Source organism: Ammospiza nelsoni, chromosome 2 (assembly GCF_027579445.1).
Source record: "Ammospiza nelsoni isolate bAmmNel1 chromosome 2, bAmmNel1.pri, whole genome shotgun sequence".
Classification (NCBI taxonomy): Eukaryota; Metazoa; Chordata; class Aves; order Passeriformes; family Passerellidae; genus Ammospiza; species Ammospiza nelsoni.
The window spans coordinates 52995735-53011832 of NC_080634.1; the positions used below are offsets into that span (position 1 = coordinate 52995735).

The window sequence follows — 16098 nt, forward strand, 5'->3', positions numbered from 1 at the left end:
AGCCCTGTGAGACCTTACTCTTCTTGCTGTAATTTTGATAAATGGAACTCTAATTCATAAAGGATATAGTGATTGAAGGGCAACTCCAGGTCCTGTACACTTTCATTTAGATAGATGTTTGGTACAGTACAGCAAAACTAAGGTGCACTCAACAGAGTGATAAATTTTAACAACGGCCAAACCAGAGGGGTTTTTTCCATCAAGACAAAGAAGGACTATCTATTATACTTCATAGAAACAAATGTATTTTTAATATTATAATCCAGAATGGATTATATATATATATTTGTCTTGTTGCTAAGCTCTGAATTTGCCAAACTAATTTAATGCCTTCTACTCTACCGTGTTTTTTACACCTGTGTCTGGCAATATTTCTGTAATCTGGTACACTCATCACAAAGAATTTAAAATACCCTAATTTCAAGTTCTTTGCATGTAGTTTAAATGTTAGTAATGATTTGGAGCTTGGGACTTTCTTCCTGGTAATTTAAAAAAAATATTTCCATGCATAAATAATTTTATAGAATTGTCATAAATCAGTTTCTGAAGATATTTTTGAAGATATTCTTACTCCAGATTAGTGCTTTTCAATCAGTTAATTTGATTATCTTGTTTTATAAAGCTCAGAAACTTACATAAAACTGATTAGAGCTACCAAAAAGGAAGGGAACAGTGTTTTGGTGCTTTCTTCCTCCACCATGTTAGTTCATCTCAGGCCCAGTCTCCTCTGGTGTCACAACAGGAGTTATTATTTGTGGCAAATGATGCTCAACTCCCTCACTGTAAACAGAAATATACCAAGATCCAGACCTACTGATTTAATATGCAGAATAATTCTGACATAATGCAACTGAAAATCTGTTACAGCACATAACTTTTTTGTGGTTTTTTCCTAACTCCTACCATTCTTACTTCTTTTTGTGAAGAAGGAAGAAAAAATAAATACAAACCAAACAAGCAAACAAAAAAAACCCCCAAAACTTGTACTAATACTGAAAACTTTTCCAACAATTAGTTAATTGAACAAGTTTTAAATTGGGCAAATAGTTGTAGCTAGTTAAGTAAAAACCTTAAAAAACAAGTGAGGTAATAATCATAGCCTAATAAGTAAACACTGCAAAACACAGCATATTTAAAATACAGCAGCACCATCTTAATCGCTATCAGAATGGTCCTAATGGAGATAACAGCAAACAAGTACCTAATTTTGAGCTTGGTGAAGAAAATGGGGGTTTGATTACTTGTTTCTCTTCGCCGTTTCTGAGTTTCAGAATGTAGTTTCAGAACCAGCAAATGAGTTAATAGCAATAGTATCCGAAAAACTTAATGTTAGGGCACATAAAACATGAGTTTTCTCAGCCTGTGATGAAGTGGCATGTTAGCAGCGATCTTCAAACAGAGTAAACACTCCCTCAAAGATATGCCTCCAGCATTTTTATTTATGTGGTGTGACTCTCCTGTGCACAAGCTAATTAAAAGACTCTTAAGAGTAGGAGGTAAAATCATAGTGTCTTCCCAACTGCTTGCAATAACAAAACTGCCTGATCCATCAATTCCATTCCATGTATCTCTCTTCACTAACCTGTCTGCTTACTGTATTCTTCTTAGTTGCCCTGTATTAATAGGGGGCAATGTGTCTTAGTGGACTTTACCTCAGCATTTTGCATCTGCCATGATAGTTTTCATCCTGTTTAAATTCAGGCATTGTAGAAGACAAGCAAAATCCACATGTGCGTAGTTTTGCCTATTTTCACACTCATTCTGTAGCTTACTAGGAAGCAAATTTCCAAATTATCCTACCCAAAAAGAGAGATAGTTTAGAGGGTTTACTTCTTGATTGACAGCAGTGGAGATGCCCAGGTCTTGTATGGTCCAAGGTGAAGATGCAGGATTTTCTGCTTAAGAAAAAAAATAGAAATCTTTCTTGTCTGAGGCTACTGTGAGTCCATAGTACTGAAAATAAAATTTATGACCTCTTCCAAGCTAAGAAATACTATGAGGAGGTCACAACAGTAACATGCAAGTTATTTATGATATAAAACCTAATTATGATTCTGTCATTTTACCACACTAGGATTTATTTTTTGCATCATAAGAATAAAATCAGGCAAGTTCCAATAAGATATTCCCAAAATTCAATAAGTTAAATCTCCTGCCATAAGGAACCATCAGGCTGAATAGAAAAAGCCAACTGTAGTCAAGAAAAATGAATATTATCCATGAAAACCTTTAGGTAATTGGCACATGTCCACGTACTGCCATTTTTATTGTGTTGCTTAAAAACACACACACAGATGTGCACCACAGTTCCCTCACCACGCTTGTCCTTTTTTTCTGTCTTTTCTGAATCTCGGCATAGCCTACCTTGCTGTTACTGTGTATCAGAGACAAACCAACTTCTACTTCACCACTCTGTACCTCCTATCTGAAAAGTCAAAAATCCTGAGAGATTTTGATTCCTGAAAGCAGCTTCTTTATTTAGAGTAGGTGGCTTGTGCTCTCAGGTCAGTCAAAGTCAGGGCACCAGGAACCCAAAAGAAATTCCTGCTGAATTTGTTGCAGGTGGAAAACTAATGGAACAACATTGAACACAAAGTAAATAGCAATTATTAAAACCAGGAGAGTCTTTGTGGAAAAATTTGTATTTTATTTGGGACAGGACAGAAAACAGAATAGACCTGCATATTTTGTAAACCTTGGTAAAGTTTTAGAAAATGTTCCTTCTTTTCTTTTTGATAAAGATGATTTATACTGTAATGTTTTTACTACTTGACTGTCATTGTTTTATATTTAAAATATTATTCAGGTAAATTCACAACATTTGTAACTTTTTTTAGGCACTGAAGAGGATGTAGTGAAGTCAAAGAAAACTTTCCGAAGTCAAGCTGTGGTAAATCAGAATGCAGAAACAGAGCTTATGCTGGAAGGAGATGATGATGCTGTTAGCCTGCTCCAAGAAAAAGAGATTGATAACCTGGCAGGTAATTATACTTTTCATTAGAACTAAGCTAAAAGTCAAACGGTTGTTAGCTCTTAACTTTTGTGGTTAATGTCTTAATATTCACAGCTAAGCATACAATTGCAATATGAACAGATTCTTTGCATTTCAGATTTTATTGCTTCCTCTCTACTTCCATGAGGTATGGGCAGTGAGTACAAAGCATTTGCCCATTGCACAGACTTTGAGCAGAGATGGTAGAAATAGCAATACCTGAAGTGCTTTTATTAGCAACGGTCACTTGTTGAAAAGTCTGTAAATACCAATATGAAGCCTTTTTTTTTTCTTTTTTTTTTCTTTTTTTTTTGTCTGTTAAAGTGTAAATGGACTCATTCCACAAGTCAGGGGTTTGTGAGTCAGAGTGTGCTTGTGCCTGATCCCAAGTGCCACACAGCCTGTGCAGAGACACCTGCCCTCCTGCTGGCACCCAGTTCTCTCAGTGATGGAGTTAAGGGGGATCCGCAGTGTCTCAGCCCATCTGTCACAGTGAGAGAAAAAGTTGCCTGTTTTAAGCAAGGGCTAAGAGAGAATGGAGCTGTGACCAAGCTATGAACTTTGGGAGTTAGCACATGAGCTGGGAATGAACCCTCTGTAAATATGCACGAGAGAGCCCTTCTGGTCCCTTCCTGGGTGAGGGAGTGCAGTGAGATCTGTTCAGCTGTCTTCTAGCAGGTTCTGTTACAGCTCTGTCTCAGAGGTGATACTACCTTCCCTGGGAAGTAGGCTGGAAAAAAGGACATGTTGAAAGATGAAAATGCACTCTCCTCTCAGATGGGATAAAACGGAGAAATATTAAATGTGGTATGAAGTTTTTTAGATTAATTTACTTAGGAATATCTTTATTAAGCTACTCCACTAAAGGAGAGTTTTGTGATGTCATGATTTTTTCTGCATAATTGAATTTCTGAAATAGCTATCTTTGCTCCTGCACTTTCTTCTGACACCATAGTAAAAATTTGTAGCAAAGACAAGATCATAGGTAGATGATTAAAAAAATAAAAATAAAATCAAAGCAAAGCAAATAAAAATCCCACAAAAAAATGAAAAGGCAAAAAAACCCCAACAATCACCTACGTGGAAGTTAATCTTGTACTTTAGAACTAACGCAGAGCAGAGAGGGAGAAATAGATGCTTTTATCTGGGAGCAAGCATCAGTATATGATTATCACAGTCACTCTACTTGCTTTCTCAATCTGCAGCTAAACTGCTGCTGAGACACTGTTGCCTAAAGTCAATAAAATAGTGCATCAAGCAGGACCCTAAGTGGGATAATTTGATCAATGTCCCTTTCTCTTTTAGAAGGAAAACTCAGTGCTGCTTTGGCTAAGTTCTTATATCTAAGAACACTGTTTCCAACTAAATATGCACATAGTAGCTTAAAAGGCTGTTTAGAGGCTGAAATATGCATTTATTTGAAATACTGATAAAAAACTGCAAAGTGGGCATGAAAAATTCTTACCTAGTCTGGAAAATCTCAGTCAGAACTGAAGTTTTCTCTGTGCCACAACACTGGCATTTTGTTCAAACATACTGATGCAATACTATTCCTCTAGCTACCTCTCTCTGCAAAAACCTAGTATGTCAATGTGTCCTTAAGAATTAATGTGCAATTTATCCTTTTACTCAAGACTTCTGCTGGATGGCAACTCCTGCTCCCTCAGGACATGGCACAGTCATTCTAGTCCTTTGCTTTTATTGCTCTTAAAACCGGGAGATATTGTCAGCATTGCAAAAGCAGAAATAATAGCAAGTGGAAAAAAAAATTTTGAAATATTGACAGGATGCCCTTGTGTTCCCTATCAATGCTAACAGAGCAGGCAAACTGCTTCCAAGTGTGGTGAGGTGATGTGATAATGTTGCCATATGGTACCAAAACCTGTGAGCTTCTCAAAAGGAACCCACACTCCACTATCTCAGTTTTATCATTAGATTAACTGCAGCCTTTGCTACTCAGCTCTCACTCATCTTTGGAGCTGATGTTGAGAGTTAATGATCACACACAGTATCATGCATGTCTTCTGTAAATTTTACATTGGTAAAAACCCTGTGAATCCCATGATACCCTCTCTTTAGCTGCTGATTTTGCAGGATTTTCCATACAATGATATCACTGTTTTTCCCAGTTTTCAGTATATAGAGCATGGCTCTGAAACTTGAGTCGAATAACTGAAATCAAGAAAGGCAGTAGGCAAAGGAGGTGTGGGTTTGGCCTAAGAAGGCCTGAACAATCTCTGACAGCTCTGAAGAGCAGGTCCCAATAAAGCCACACTGTCTGTTCTTGTCTAATTCTAAAGAGTTATGTACATTTAGTATACATGATCTGGAAATCTTTGAGATCTATCTGGTTATGGCATAGCACAGCATCATTTATATCTAGTTACTGCTCAGAGTGAAATGACACATAGGAATTTCTATATTCAGATATGCCTCCAATTTAACTTTAAAGCTTAAATCAATTCAAACCTGATTTACAACGATTTGGATTGTCTCAGTAAGAGATAGGAATTAAACAAAATCTTTATAAACCAGGTTTCAATTGATTTAAGATTGTCCACATTTAACTAAAACAATTTTACATTGTTTATTCCATGAAACTAAAGCACACTTTAAACAGATGAGGCCTTGGGTTTTAGAAAATTTTTAACTAAGAGGATATAAATAATACAATATTTTGATTTATGAACTTAAAACTGAAAAAAAAGGGAAGTTTGAAACAGATTGAGATTGTTCATACAAAGTTATCTGTACATACCTTTTGTTCCAGAGACTCTTTATAGTTTTTCATCAACCATGTGGCACAAATCAATGTAAAGTTTGCTTTGATAAATTGCATATGGTATGGAGAATTTTTAAATAATTATAGTCTGAATATTTTTATTATATAATCTTAGTATTCCATATGTTGCAATTGCAGTTGGTCAGATTTCATTATATTAAGTAACATTTTAATAAAATATGAAAATCTGATTCCATGTTATTATGGTCTTAGGATTATGACTTATAAGTTTGCATCACAATTTTTAACAAAAGCAGTATTGAAACTGTCTTGCAGTATGAGTTAGCGAAAGACATTGTTCTTGTTTCAGCATTTATGTATTAAAATATTTTACATGTTTCTGTTTCAGTTTTAGCTCCATTTCTTCCCAGACTGTTCACTTCAAGAGGCAAGTCACATCTCTGTTAGAACTAATGATTGACATAGCTCAGTCAAATTTAACAGTTTCCTAATATATTGTGAATCTCTGGGTAATACAATCAAATCCACCGTAGTGACTTGATATTACTAACTTTTGTCCATTTCTTTTCCATTTATATTTCCTAATGCTGCAGTGGGGCTTTTAAATACTTAGGAAAATGAAAAATCTGTGGGTGTGTTCTAATATTATAACCTTGCATTTTTACAAGGATATAAGGCAGTAGATCTAGTAGATATGCAGTTTTCTTTTAACAAAGTTTGTCGTTTGGGTTGGGTTGCTGGGTTGTTTATTTCAGAGCACTGATCTTGCATTAAAATAGGTCATTAAAAAAATAAATGTTGATCTACTCAGGTTTTATGAATTCTATATTTTAGGAAGATGTTCTCTTCTCTTTGTTCTGAAGGTGCATTTCACTTGATGAGACTTGTTTGTGTGCATTTGAGAGCAGAATTTAGCCTTGACGTTTTTGAAAGATACATGTTCTTAACTGGAGCACATTTCATCTATTTTGTCATAGAGCTGTTGACAGCAGCAAAGATACCCCAGCCAAGCAAGGGATCCTTGATAGAATCTTTTGCTACTCTTTAAAAGAGTATTTTCTAGAAAGAAAGAAAGGAAATAAAAATAGGAGGATATGATGCTTTGAGTTATTTTAGGAAGACAAAGGGCTTTGGCAGGCATCTGGTTACTTGCGTGGGCTCAATCAACTCAGAAGCTGACTTCCTCATCAGCCACGGTGAATTACAGCCTCACAACACTTTTGCAAGAATAAATACATGTTATTTGCTCCATTATATGAGCAGATTGAGCAACTCATCCAAATAAACACAAGGAAAACCACTAACTGCCTTTAATGAATTTTAGTCTTACTGTATCATAACCTTCAGTACAGAATCTTCCCTTCTCCTTGGACATCTGCCTTGAGGTGGAAGAAGCCTCCCCCCTAGTACAAATAGGCCAGGAATTTTTATACAGATGCAGCATCCCAGCACTGCCATAACTTTTAGCAACTTTGAATTTCAGAGTAGAAATATTTCTAGAAAGCAGCACTATTACTGATAAATGAGAGCAGATCTTCCATCTGAGCCAGCACAAGTAGCAAGTCCACCCCAGTCTGAGGACTAAATGTGAAAAGCCTTCTCTCCAGACTTCTTGGGAGTCTGCTCAGTGCATTGACTTACTGCCCTGTGCTAAGGAACACACTAGGTCAGGGGGATTTGACAGCTTGTATTATTATTAATGAGATATAAGACCTTTCACTTCCAGGTCATCTGTTTGAAGTCCAGACAAACATTATCAACATCTGTTTTGTGGCCTATGCAATATAAGCCTTTTGTCTCTTTTCAGACAAACTAACAGAAATTATCATAATTTTGACCAATTTCCAAATGAAAACATTCTAGATGATGTCATTAGAGAGAATTGGAATATTGCCAAAAGTTGTACTACATAGAGTTACTATAAAAGTTGCATAGCAGTACAAAAAGAAAAATTAAAAAATATAAATTATTTAGCCCATGGGGAAATTTTCTATTCCAGGTTTTAACAAACAGCTCATTTAAATTTCTGAAATTATGTTGAAGTCTTGCATAGGACCAGATGCAGCAATGAAACCACTAACACATCAAGGAACTGCACCTAAAGCCACAAAATCTTGCAAAATAAGTTTTTTTTATGGAAAAAATATATTTTGACTCATCTTCAGATGTATAATACACATTTAAAATCTATACCCATACATTTTGAGTTATGGTAACACTTCTTTTGGCCAAAGTCTGACAAGGATTTTCTTTACAAGAGTTGACCAGTGTAGACAATCTCCGGTAAGCAAAGCTGTTTGGAACTTACCTTACTTATTCCTAAGGAGTAAAGGAGGAACATATTTTCTTGAGTTTTCTTCTGTTGCCATTCTCAAAATTTTAATAATACATGTAGTATTATTTCTATTGTTTTTGTTAACAGACTAAACAGGTAGGCAAACAGTAGATTTTCTTAATGAAAAAAAGAAAAAATACAACATAAACTTGGGCCTCTACTGAGAAGGCAGATTTTCAAATTATTAGATTTTTCAGGCATATAAAAATAATGTATTTGAGGCCAACCAGAGAAATTTTTGTTGCATTATCTGCTGTTAGAGTAATGGATTGAAAGAAAGGACCAAATAGCATTGCCATTGTCTCCAGCAGTGACCACAGCCTACTCAGGACACTTAGGGGTAGAGGAAAAGAATCATCTTCATCCTTCTCCCTCCTGGAGAACAAAGCACAACAGTGATTCCAAAGTGCTTCATCTTTCCTCTCCAACTCTTCTCCTCCTGCCCTGGTGTGTGCTCTCCCATGGAGCCCTGTTGTCCATCACATTCTCTCCTCCTCCTGCAGAAGTTGCCATCCACATTCCAGTGGATCTGATGGTCTGGAGTGCCCAGAGGGCAGAAAGCAACAACCACAAGGGAAAGCCAGCAAGGACTGTAGCAAGTACACAGTGGTGCTTCCTAATAATTCTCTCTCAGCCCTCTAATAGCTTGTACTTCTGATACTTCCAGAGCCAGAGGTAGTCATTTCTTTCTTTCTTTTCTTTCTTTCTTTCTTCTTTCTTTCTTTCTTTCTTTCTTTCTTCTTTCTTTCTTTCTTTCTTTCTTTCTTTCTTTCTTTCTTTCTTTCTTTCTTTCTTTCTTTCTTTCTTTCTTTCTTTCTTTCTTTCTTTCTTTCTTTCTTTCTTTCTTTCTTTCTTTCTTTCTTTCTTTCTTTCTTTCTTTCTTTCTTTCTTTCTTTCTTTCTCTTCTTTCTTTCTTTCTTTCTTCTTTCTTTCTTTCTCTCTTTCTCTCTCTTCTCCTCTTTCTCTCTTTCTCTCTTTCTCTCTTTCTCTCTTCTTCTCTCTTTCCTCTCTTTCTCTCTTTCTCTCTCTTTCTCTCTTTCTCTCTTTCTCTCTTTCTCTCTTTCTCTCTTTCTCTCTTCTCTCTTTCTCTCTCTCTCTCTCTCTCTCTCTCTCTCTCTTTCCTCCTCTTCTCTCTCTTTCTCTCTTTCTCTCTTTCTCTCTCTCTCTCTTTCTCTCTCTCTCTCTCTCTCTTTCCAACACTTCCTTCCTTTTTCTTTTCTTTCCGACACTTCCTTCTGAAACGTCCTTCCTTCCTTCCGAAACTTCCTCCTTCCCATTTTATCTCTCTTACAGTCTCACTTTCTTTTTCTCTCTGCCTGGAGGTGGCTAAGGTACCCTTAAGCTTTGCCATACATTACGCATTTTCCTTTATGAAATTATGTATATTCATGTGCACACACAAATAGGTAAATTAAGTAGCAAACATAAAAGTTCCGATTGAAAAATACAAAAAAGTCTTAATATTTCTCCTAGTTTTTCAAGCTTTCAAATGGAAACTCTTCACTGAATTCAGCATGCACTACTAAGTAGTTGTTTTTTTTTCTTTCACTTTCAAACTTTCAAAATACATATTATTGCAAATTAGCATTCAAGATAGGAATTTCATTGGGGCAGTTGCTTGTCTGGAAAAATGACAGGAATGTGGAAAAAGAGTGATTCCATTTCCCATTCTCTGATAGATACGTAACCACACAAGCCTTTTACTTCCAAACATGGAAATTTAATTCAGCCAGATTTTCGTAGTTTCTGTTTTTACATATTCAGATTTTGATCCTCAAGTCTAAGTATAAAAAAAGAAAAACATATTTGTATGAGTTTAATTTGGAGTACAGATTCAGGCATAAACTGAAAACAATTATACTTTTGATATGTAGTTGGCTTTCACACTGAAAAAGAAAAAGGCCCACAGTTTCTATAGCATACTATTTTTAGACAGCTCAGTGTTTGTTCTAATCATTTTTTCCATATACTATCCAAAATATCTTAATATTTTATAAGGTGGTTGTCAGTCACATCTGATAGCGCTCCTAAGCACAGCTTTGAAGAACTCTTCTCTTTGTACCTTAGTACAGCAACTCAAAGACTGAGCACCTTCAGCTTTTAAAATGACAACCAGATTTCCTGCTTTCCAAGCTTTAAAATTAAATCAGTTCAAAACTCTGTTGGATTGTATTTATGAGTGGCTCTGAGAGTGCTTCATGTTTTGTTACTGTCCACTGATAACAGTCTATTTAATTTGTTTTTCCATACATTGCAAAACTCTTTTTTTGAAATTTCTAAGGCTGCAAATTAGACTACAGTGGAGCCTATGGCTCCATAGGTCTTTAGCTTCTCCTTTTCCTGATGTGCTACACCCTGGATGGAACTGCTTAATTCATCAAAGGTCAAGCTGATGAGCTACCTGATATATAGGAGACTGCAGGAAGACAGGCCTAGACATAAGGAAACTCCACCATTTTTCATCTTCATTATGCAATTGGTTCCCATGCAAAAATCTATTTATTCTTCATAGAAACATATTGGGACTAACCCACCATAGATTAGTTGAAGGAATATATTCAGAACTGTATTGACAGCATCTATGTTTAAACTAAGCACTTTCCTTGACCTTTGGACAGGACTTTTTTTGCCTTTCTTTTTTTCCTTTGAAGCCAACCAGATCAGTCAAGAAGGCATGTTGGTTAGTCTTGGTTTAATTAACCAGAAATTGTACCAGAGGAGGCCTCATCCCATGCCTTTAGCTCAGCTTTCTAAAGGAACAAGGTTTATGTAAGCACCCTCTGTTAGTCTCTGTCTTTGTAATTTCTGAACCTGGAAGCCATTTTGAACAAATTTTTAAACAAGAGTAAAGACCTGAGAAGCAATAAAATTCCAGCAATGGAATCAGGTCGGTAAGGAAAAAAGGCTGAATGACAGAGCCTGCCACATCACTTCTCCTTTCAATAGGTACCAAAGGATGTTTGTGGAAGAGTCTTCTGAATTACCCTAACTGTGGGAATGAAGTACATGCAGCTAGCTAGCAGACTCAGTTGCACTAGGGTTGGCTATGGTGTGGTTTAGAGATACTCATATTTTCAGAAAATTTTGAAGTTAACTACTGCTGCATCCCAAATGATTTTTCCAAAGATACCTGTCAAGTTGTATGCTGAACCAACAACCTATATCTTTATTCCCACAAAAATATAGGAGTTACTATCTATATAAGATAGACCTTAAAATATCATGCGCTATCTGAACATAAGATTTCTGTTCACTCTGGTCTCAAGAAATACAAGAATTACAGTTTATCTGAAGAGCTTTTCCATAATGGAGACTGGAAGGAATGAAAGCTGAAGGGCTTATTTCCTTAAATTCCTAATCAATTGAGCCCTATGGGCATGACAAGGTACACAAACTGGACTGTATAAGATACCTGTCAAGTCTGGTTTGCTCAGACTGGCATCTGGGATTTGATCCCTTGTGTTCCTGACTTGTTAACTTGAGTTCCTGTTTCAGTGGTATACCATTATAGCAGGCTTCTCTCTCTGCTTTCTCCTTTCTTTTTTAAATGAACATTAAGCATGTTCATGTTCATTAAGCATTTTGAACGTTAAATATACTTTTCTAGGGTGTATTTTTTTCTGTTACATTTTGATTAAATAGCTAGCTATAGTGACTCTCACAGAGAGAAAAATTGTTACTTATGTGAGTGTGTTCAGCATCACTTAAGGTTTTCTAGGTTGAAAAAGTATCTTAAGTTTTACCTGAGAATGAGAAGGGAGCTAGTGCAGGTCCTACTACATCAGTGTAGAATACTCACATCTGGATGCACTGATTAACAATCAAGTTCTTAAGTTTCTAAACCATCTTAATTTACTCAGTCCTTCCAAGGTATAGCTTCAAGCAGAGCACATTGTATGAATCTAATTTTGAAGTGGCAAATATGTGCATTGCAGTAGTGAGGTCCCTATCCCAAATATTTACATTTCTGGCCAGGTGTAAATAATTAGGGGGAGTCTTGACTCTTATTAATACCTGATCATCTGGCAGGTTGGCACTTGGACACGTCCTGGAAAAACTCTAAAGCCATGTAAGCCATTGGGAACCTCAGCACATTCAGAAGTTCTCATGTGTGCCACAGAGTAAACCTGACTTTACCTGCAAAAGGGAGTAAATGTTGTGTTTCTGTCACTTTGGGCTGTTAGACACACAGATAATTGTTCCACAGGACCTTCAAAGGTTCAGTAAGACTGACTTTGGTTTTGTGTTGAGTTTGTCTTTGCGTTTTCTCTAACTGTTCTATGAAGTCGTTGCTTCCTATCACCTTTAGAACAATATAAAGAAATTGTTATTCCTAGAAATATTGGGAGGCATGTTTTCCCTCATGAAAAAGTACTATTTAATATTTTTCTTTTAATGAGACTCAGAAGGTATAGAATTAAAATAATAATTATTTACCCGTGAAGGTGCATATGTCACTTAATTCAAATGTATATGTTTGAGATAAAATTACTTTTTTTCTTCTCAAGCAGCACTATATTTAACTATTTTCACAATCTCATCAAAACTATGTAATTCTTTCTTACTATTTTATTCAGTTGTAATATGCAAGACTGTTTTTATTTACATTTTCTTTTTAATCAAACACATTTGTTTGCTGTTATGGCAACCACTTAAGAGAATTGAATTGCTGTAATTGTTTAGTCATTGTTGTTGAAAAAGACCATTTAAGTTGATCTTTGATGTTAGTAGTAGTAGTGTTGTATGCTTTATGGAGGAAAGGGGGGAAAAGTGGGGAAAATCTTGAGTATCAGGACCTATCCACAGTGGCTATGACATTTAAACAAACAAAAAAAAGTCAATCCCTCTCTCACAATATGAAACATATGATTGTGCAGGGGTAAAAAGCCAACAAAATAAGCTTGGACACCTCAGAAAACAGGAGAAAATAATTTGGGATATTATTCAGTGGTGGAAGAGAAAACCAAGATTATAGTAATATTTAGACTTAGATTCTGGGTTTTGCATTTAAAAAGTTGTGCAGATTATTTTTAATGAAACTGTTGAAAGTAATGAGTAAAGGGAGCTGTATATGTACATTCTTATAAGGGCCTTGGCTTGAGTGAAGTTACTGCCTTCAAGTGTTCGCTATAGCAGAGAACAAATTGGGGGCAAGCATCCTCATGTAAGTGCAATATATTTACTGCAGAAATCTTTTTAAAGGGTAGTTTGAATCAAATTTAGGATGACAATGGGAACAAAAATAGACTAAGTTCTGTGAATTGTTTAGGAATTTTACCTTGTTTACTTGTTATTTACTTGGCACTGCATGTGTTATATTAGATGTTAATTGGTTGAAATATTTTTCAGACTAAAGAGCTTTTCCCAAAGGATTCTGGTACCTATACCTCTTTCTACTTCCATGATATGTGACTTTCATTTCAAGTAACTGAAGTTTTTGTGTGCTTGTGCATGTGTTACATCTGTTTTTTTAAAGTATAAGGATTTCTATACATTTCAAATACAACTCAGTGCCAGATACACCTGGCTTTACAGTTAAAGTGCTGAGGAAATTTCAGTTTTCTTATTTCAGTTATCTTGTGAGTAATTTTTAGTTATTATTCCTATTATCTAAAATTCTTGTTTAAGTGTCATATCAAATTACAAAATGTAATTTATGCAAACTATTTTACTTAGTAAAAGTATTGGGTTCAGTTAATCTATGTTGAATACATGTACATGTAAAAAGATCTATATGTTTTTTCTTTTAAACCAGTATCAGTTAAAAATTAAGTATGCCAACATCCACCTGGTTTTTTTCAGAGTAATTACCAGTAGGTTGTAAAATTAAATTGGTTGAGCTGATTGGATATGTTTTCAAAGTACTTGTCCCAGCGAATACATTTTTGTTCATGGGTAATCACCAAAATTTTATTTTAAAAGTTAGACTTCTAGGCCTGCAGCAGGTAAATGTCTTTTTTCGTAATTCAGCATAGAAAAACATTTTCCTTACCCTCCTTAGGAGTAATTGTGCCCAATCTTCTTAGCAGATATACCTCCAGTGTAATTTTCAGGCTTCTGAATGTAACACGTGTTTAGCTCTTACAGCTAAAAATGATAGTTTATGAAAATGAAAATATTTGAAATAATAAGTTCAAAATGCTACTCTTTAGCAGCTTTCCTTAAAAGGTGTAATTTTACTGATATTCCATCAGCAGATAAACTTTTAAAAACCTAATGGAACTTTTCACTTGCCTTGATTAGCTTTACTTGAAATATACAAGAGCCAAGTTACAAGAACAGGGAATGAAGTCTGTGTTTAACAAAAATTCCGCAGGGGAGCAGGGAAGTTACATTCTGCTTTTATTCACTGGGACCTTCTAATTTCACAATTATTTACGTTTGGAAAGAAAATATTATTTTAAAAGGTAGATGTGTGGTAGAGTTTATTTTAGAAATGTAAATCACATGGGCTGACCACAGGGATCGGGCAACAGGGAAAAATCACCATTTGAACAGATTGCTAGACCTGTGTGTCTGAAGTGATTTCTGGACTCGTTTTAAGGCCAGAACTTCTCTGGTAGGTCTCTGTCTTTCTGTTGCGGTCGCCCCGATAGCTCCGGAGGGGTTCGGTAGAGGCAACGAGCCGATCCTTAAAGAGAGATGCTTTTGCTTAGAGTCCCAAGAGGCGACAAGCGCCCTAGACACGGGTTCCCTCCACAAACGCCAGCTTGTTGGGCGAGGCGAGGCAGCCACAGGTTGGCTTTTTCCCGGAGCGGGAGGGGAGCGCCCTCGGTGCCGCCCGCGGTCCCTGCGGCAGCATCCCCGGTGCCGCCGCTGCTGCTGCGGTGCCGCTCCCCGGGCAGCACGGCCTGGCCTTCTCCGGGGCCGCAGCCGCGCTGGAAATGAATATTTACATCCCCTGGAAAAGCGCAGCTCGGCACCGCCGAGGGGCCGGGCGGAGGCTGGAGCCGAGGCTCGTTATCCTTCCCGAATGCGAATGAGCCCGTCCCGCGGCTCTTGGCTCAGGTGTGCTCAGCTTTTGTTTCATTAGATTATCAATTGGGCTCGGGAAGGAGATCCGGAGCTTCCCGATAGCTCGGTGCCATATGGAAAATCTGGGCTATTTTGATTATGCTCTATGTAAACATTTTAATATCGGATCCTTAAAATCCAGAGACTGTCCCAAAGGGGATTAAAACATAATCCTCTCTCTCTATAGCTGTAGTGGATTAATTTCGTATTCTCTCAGTGGCTGGCTTGCTCCCTGAAGGCTACAACAAAAAGACTCAGTGCTCCTTAAACATGCTATGGAATTGCAAGTTGTAATTGGAGATTTCCAAAGGACAAGTGTAAAAATGAAACACTGCTAATACCGATTTTTTTTTCATTTTGTGCTTTAAGAAAAGAAGAAGTCTGTAAAGATATTTTTAAACTTAGTTTGAACATCACCTTTCCTGAAATCCCATAATGTGACCGCTATTTATTTTGCTTTATGGGGTTTTTTGGGGATTTTTCTTTGTTCGTTTGTTAGTGTGGGGATTTTTTGTTTGTTTGTTTCTGTTTTCGTTTTTTTCCCCCAAACAAACAAAAAAAAAAAAAAAAAAAAAAAAAAACACAGGAAAACCTTTTCTCATCTGGAAGGTACGATAATGCTTATTCCTTGTCGCATTGTGATATCTCTGACATGTTTACCTTGCAACAAATCTAGGGTGTCATTTGAGTAGAATGCAGGGCGATGCCAAGGTACCAGTCTGGGAGGGAACTCGGAGCCTTTTCTCGGGAGGAATAGAAAGCCAGAAATCCCCGATTTCCCCTGCCTTCAGGAACGGGCTAAGAAGTGACTGTTCCCTTTCCCTCCACATTCACCCCTGCTTTTGCAGCTCTGCCCCCTGCTCCCGTCCGCCAGGGCACATCACCCGCGAACCGGGGCGCACCATTGTCTCCGCCTGAATGGCAGATTACAGGGTTTGGCCTTTTGGCCATTAAATAGCAGTGGCTTTATTTTTATTTTAGCCACACAACACCAGGGAAAAAGAGGTAATTGGA

At 36.8% G+C, this 16098-nt stretch overlaps 1 protein-coding gene across 5 annotated transcripts in view; it reads left to right on the forward strand.

Annotated features, from left to right (window-relative positions):
* NBEA (neurobeachin) overlaps positions 1–16098 on the forward strand; it is a 454173-nt gene that overhangs the window by 287131 nt on the left and 150944 nt on the right. For 4 of the 5 annotated variants that reach the window (XM_059493591.1, XM_059493592.1, XM_059493595.1 and 1 more), the window contains one exon: positions 2838–2981. In XM_059493591.1, coding sequence (XP_059349574.1) covers positions 2838–2981 — 144 coding nt within the window. Of the gene's footprint in view, positions 1–2837; positions 2982–6123; positions 6163–16098 lie in introns of all 5 variants that reach the window. The other variant, XM_059493594.1, reaches the window with a different exon arrangement.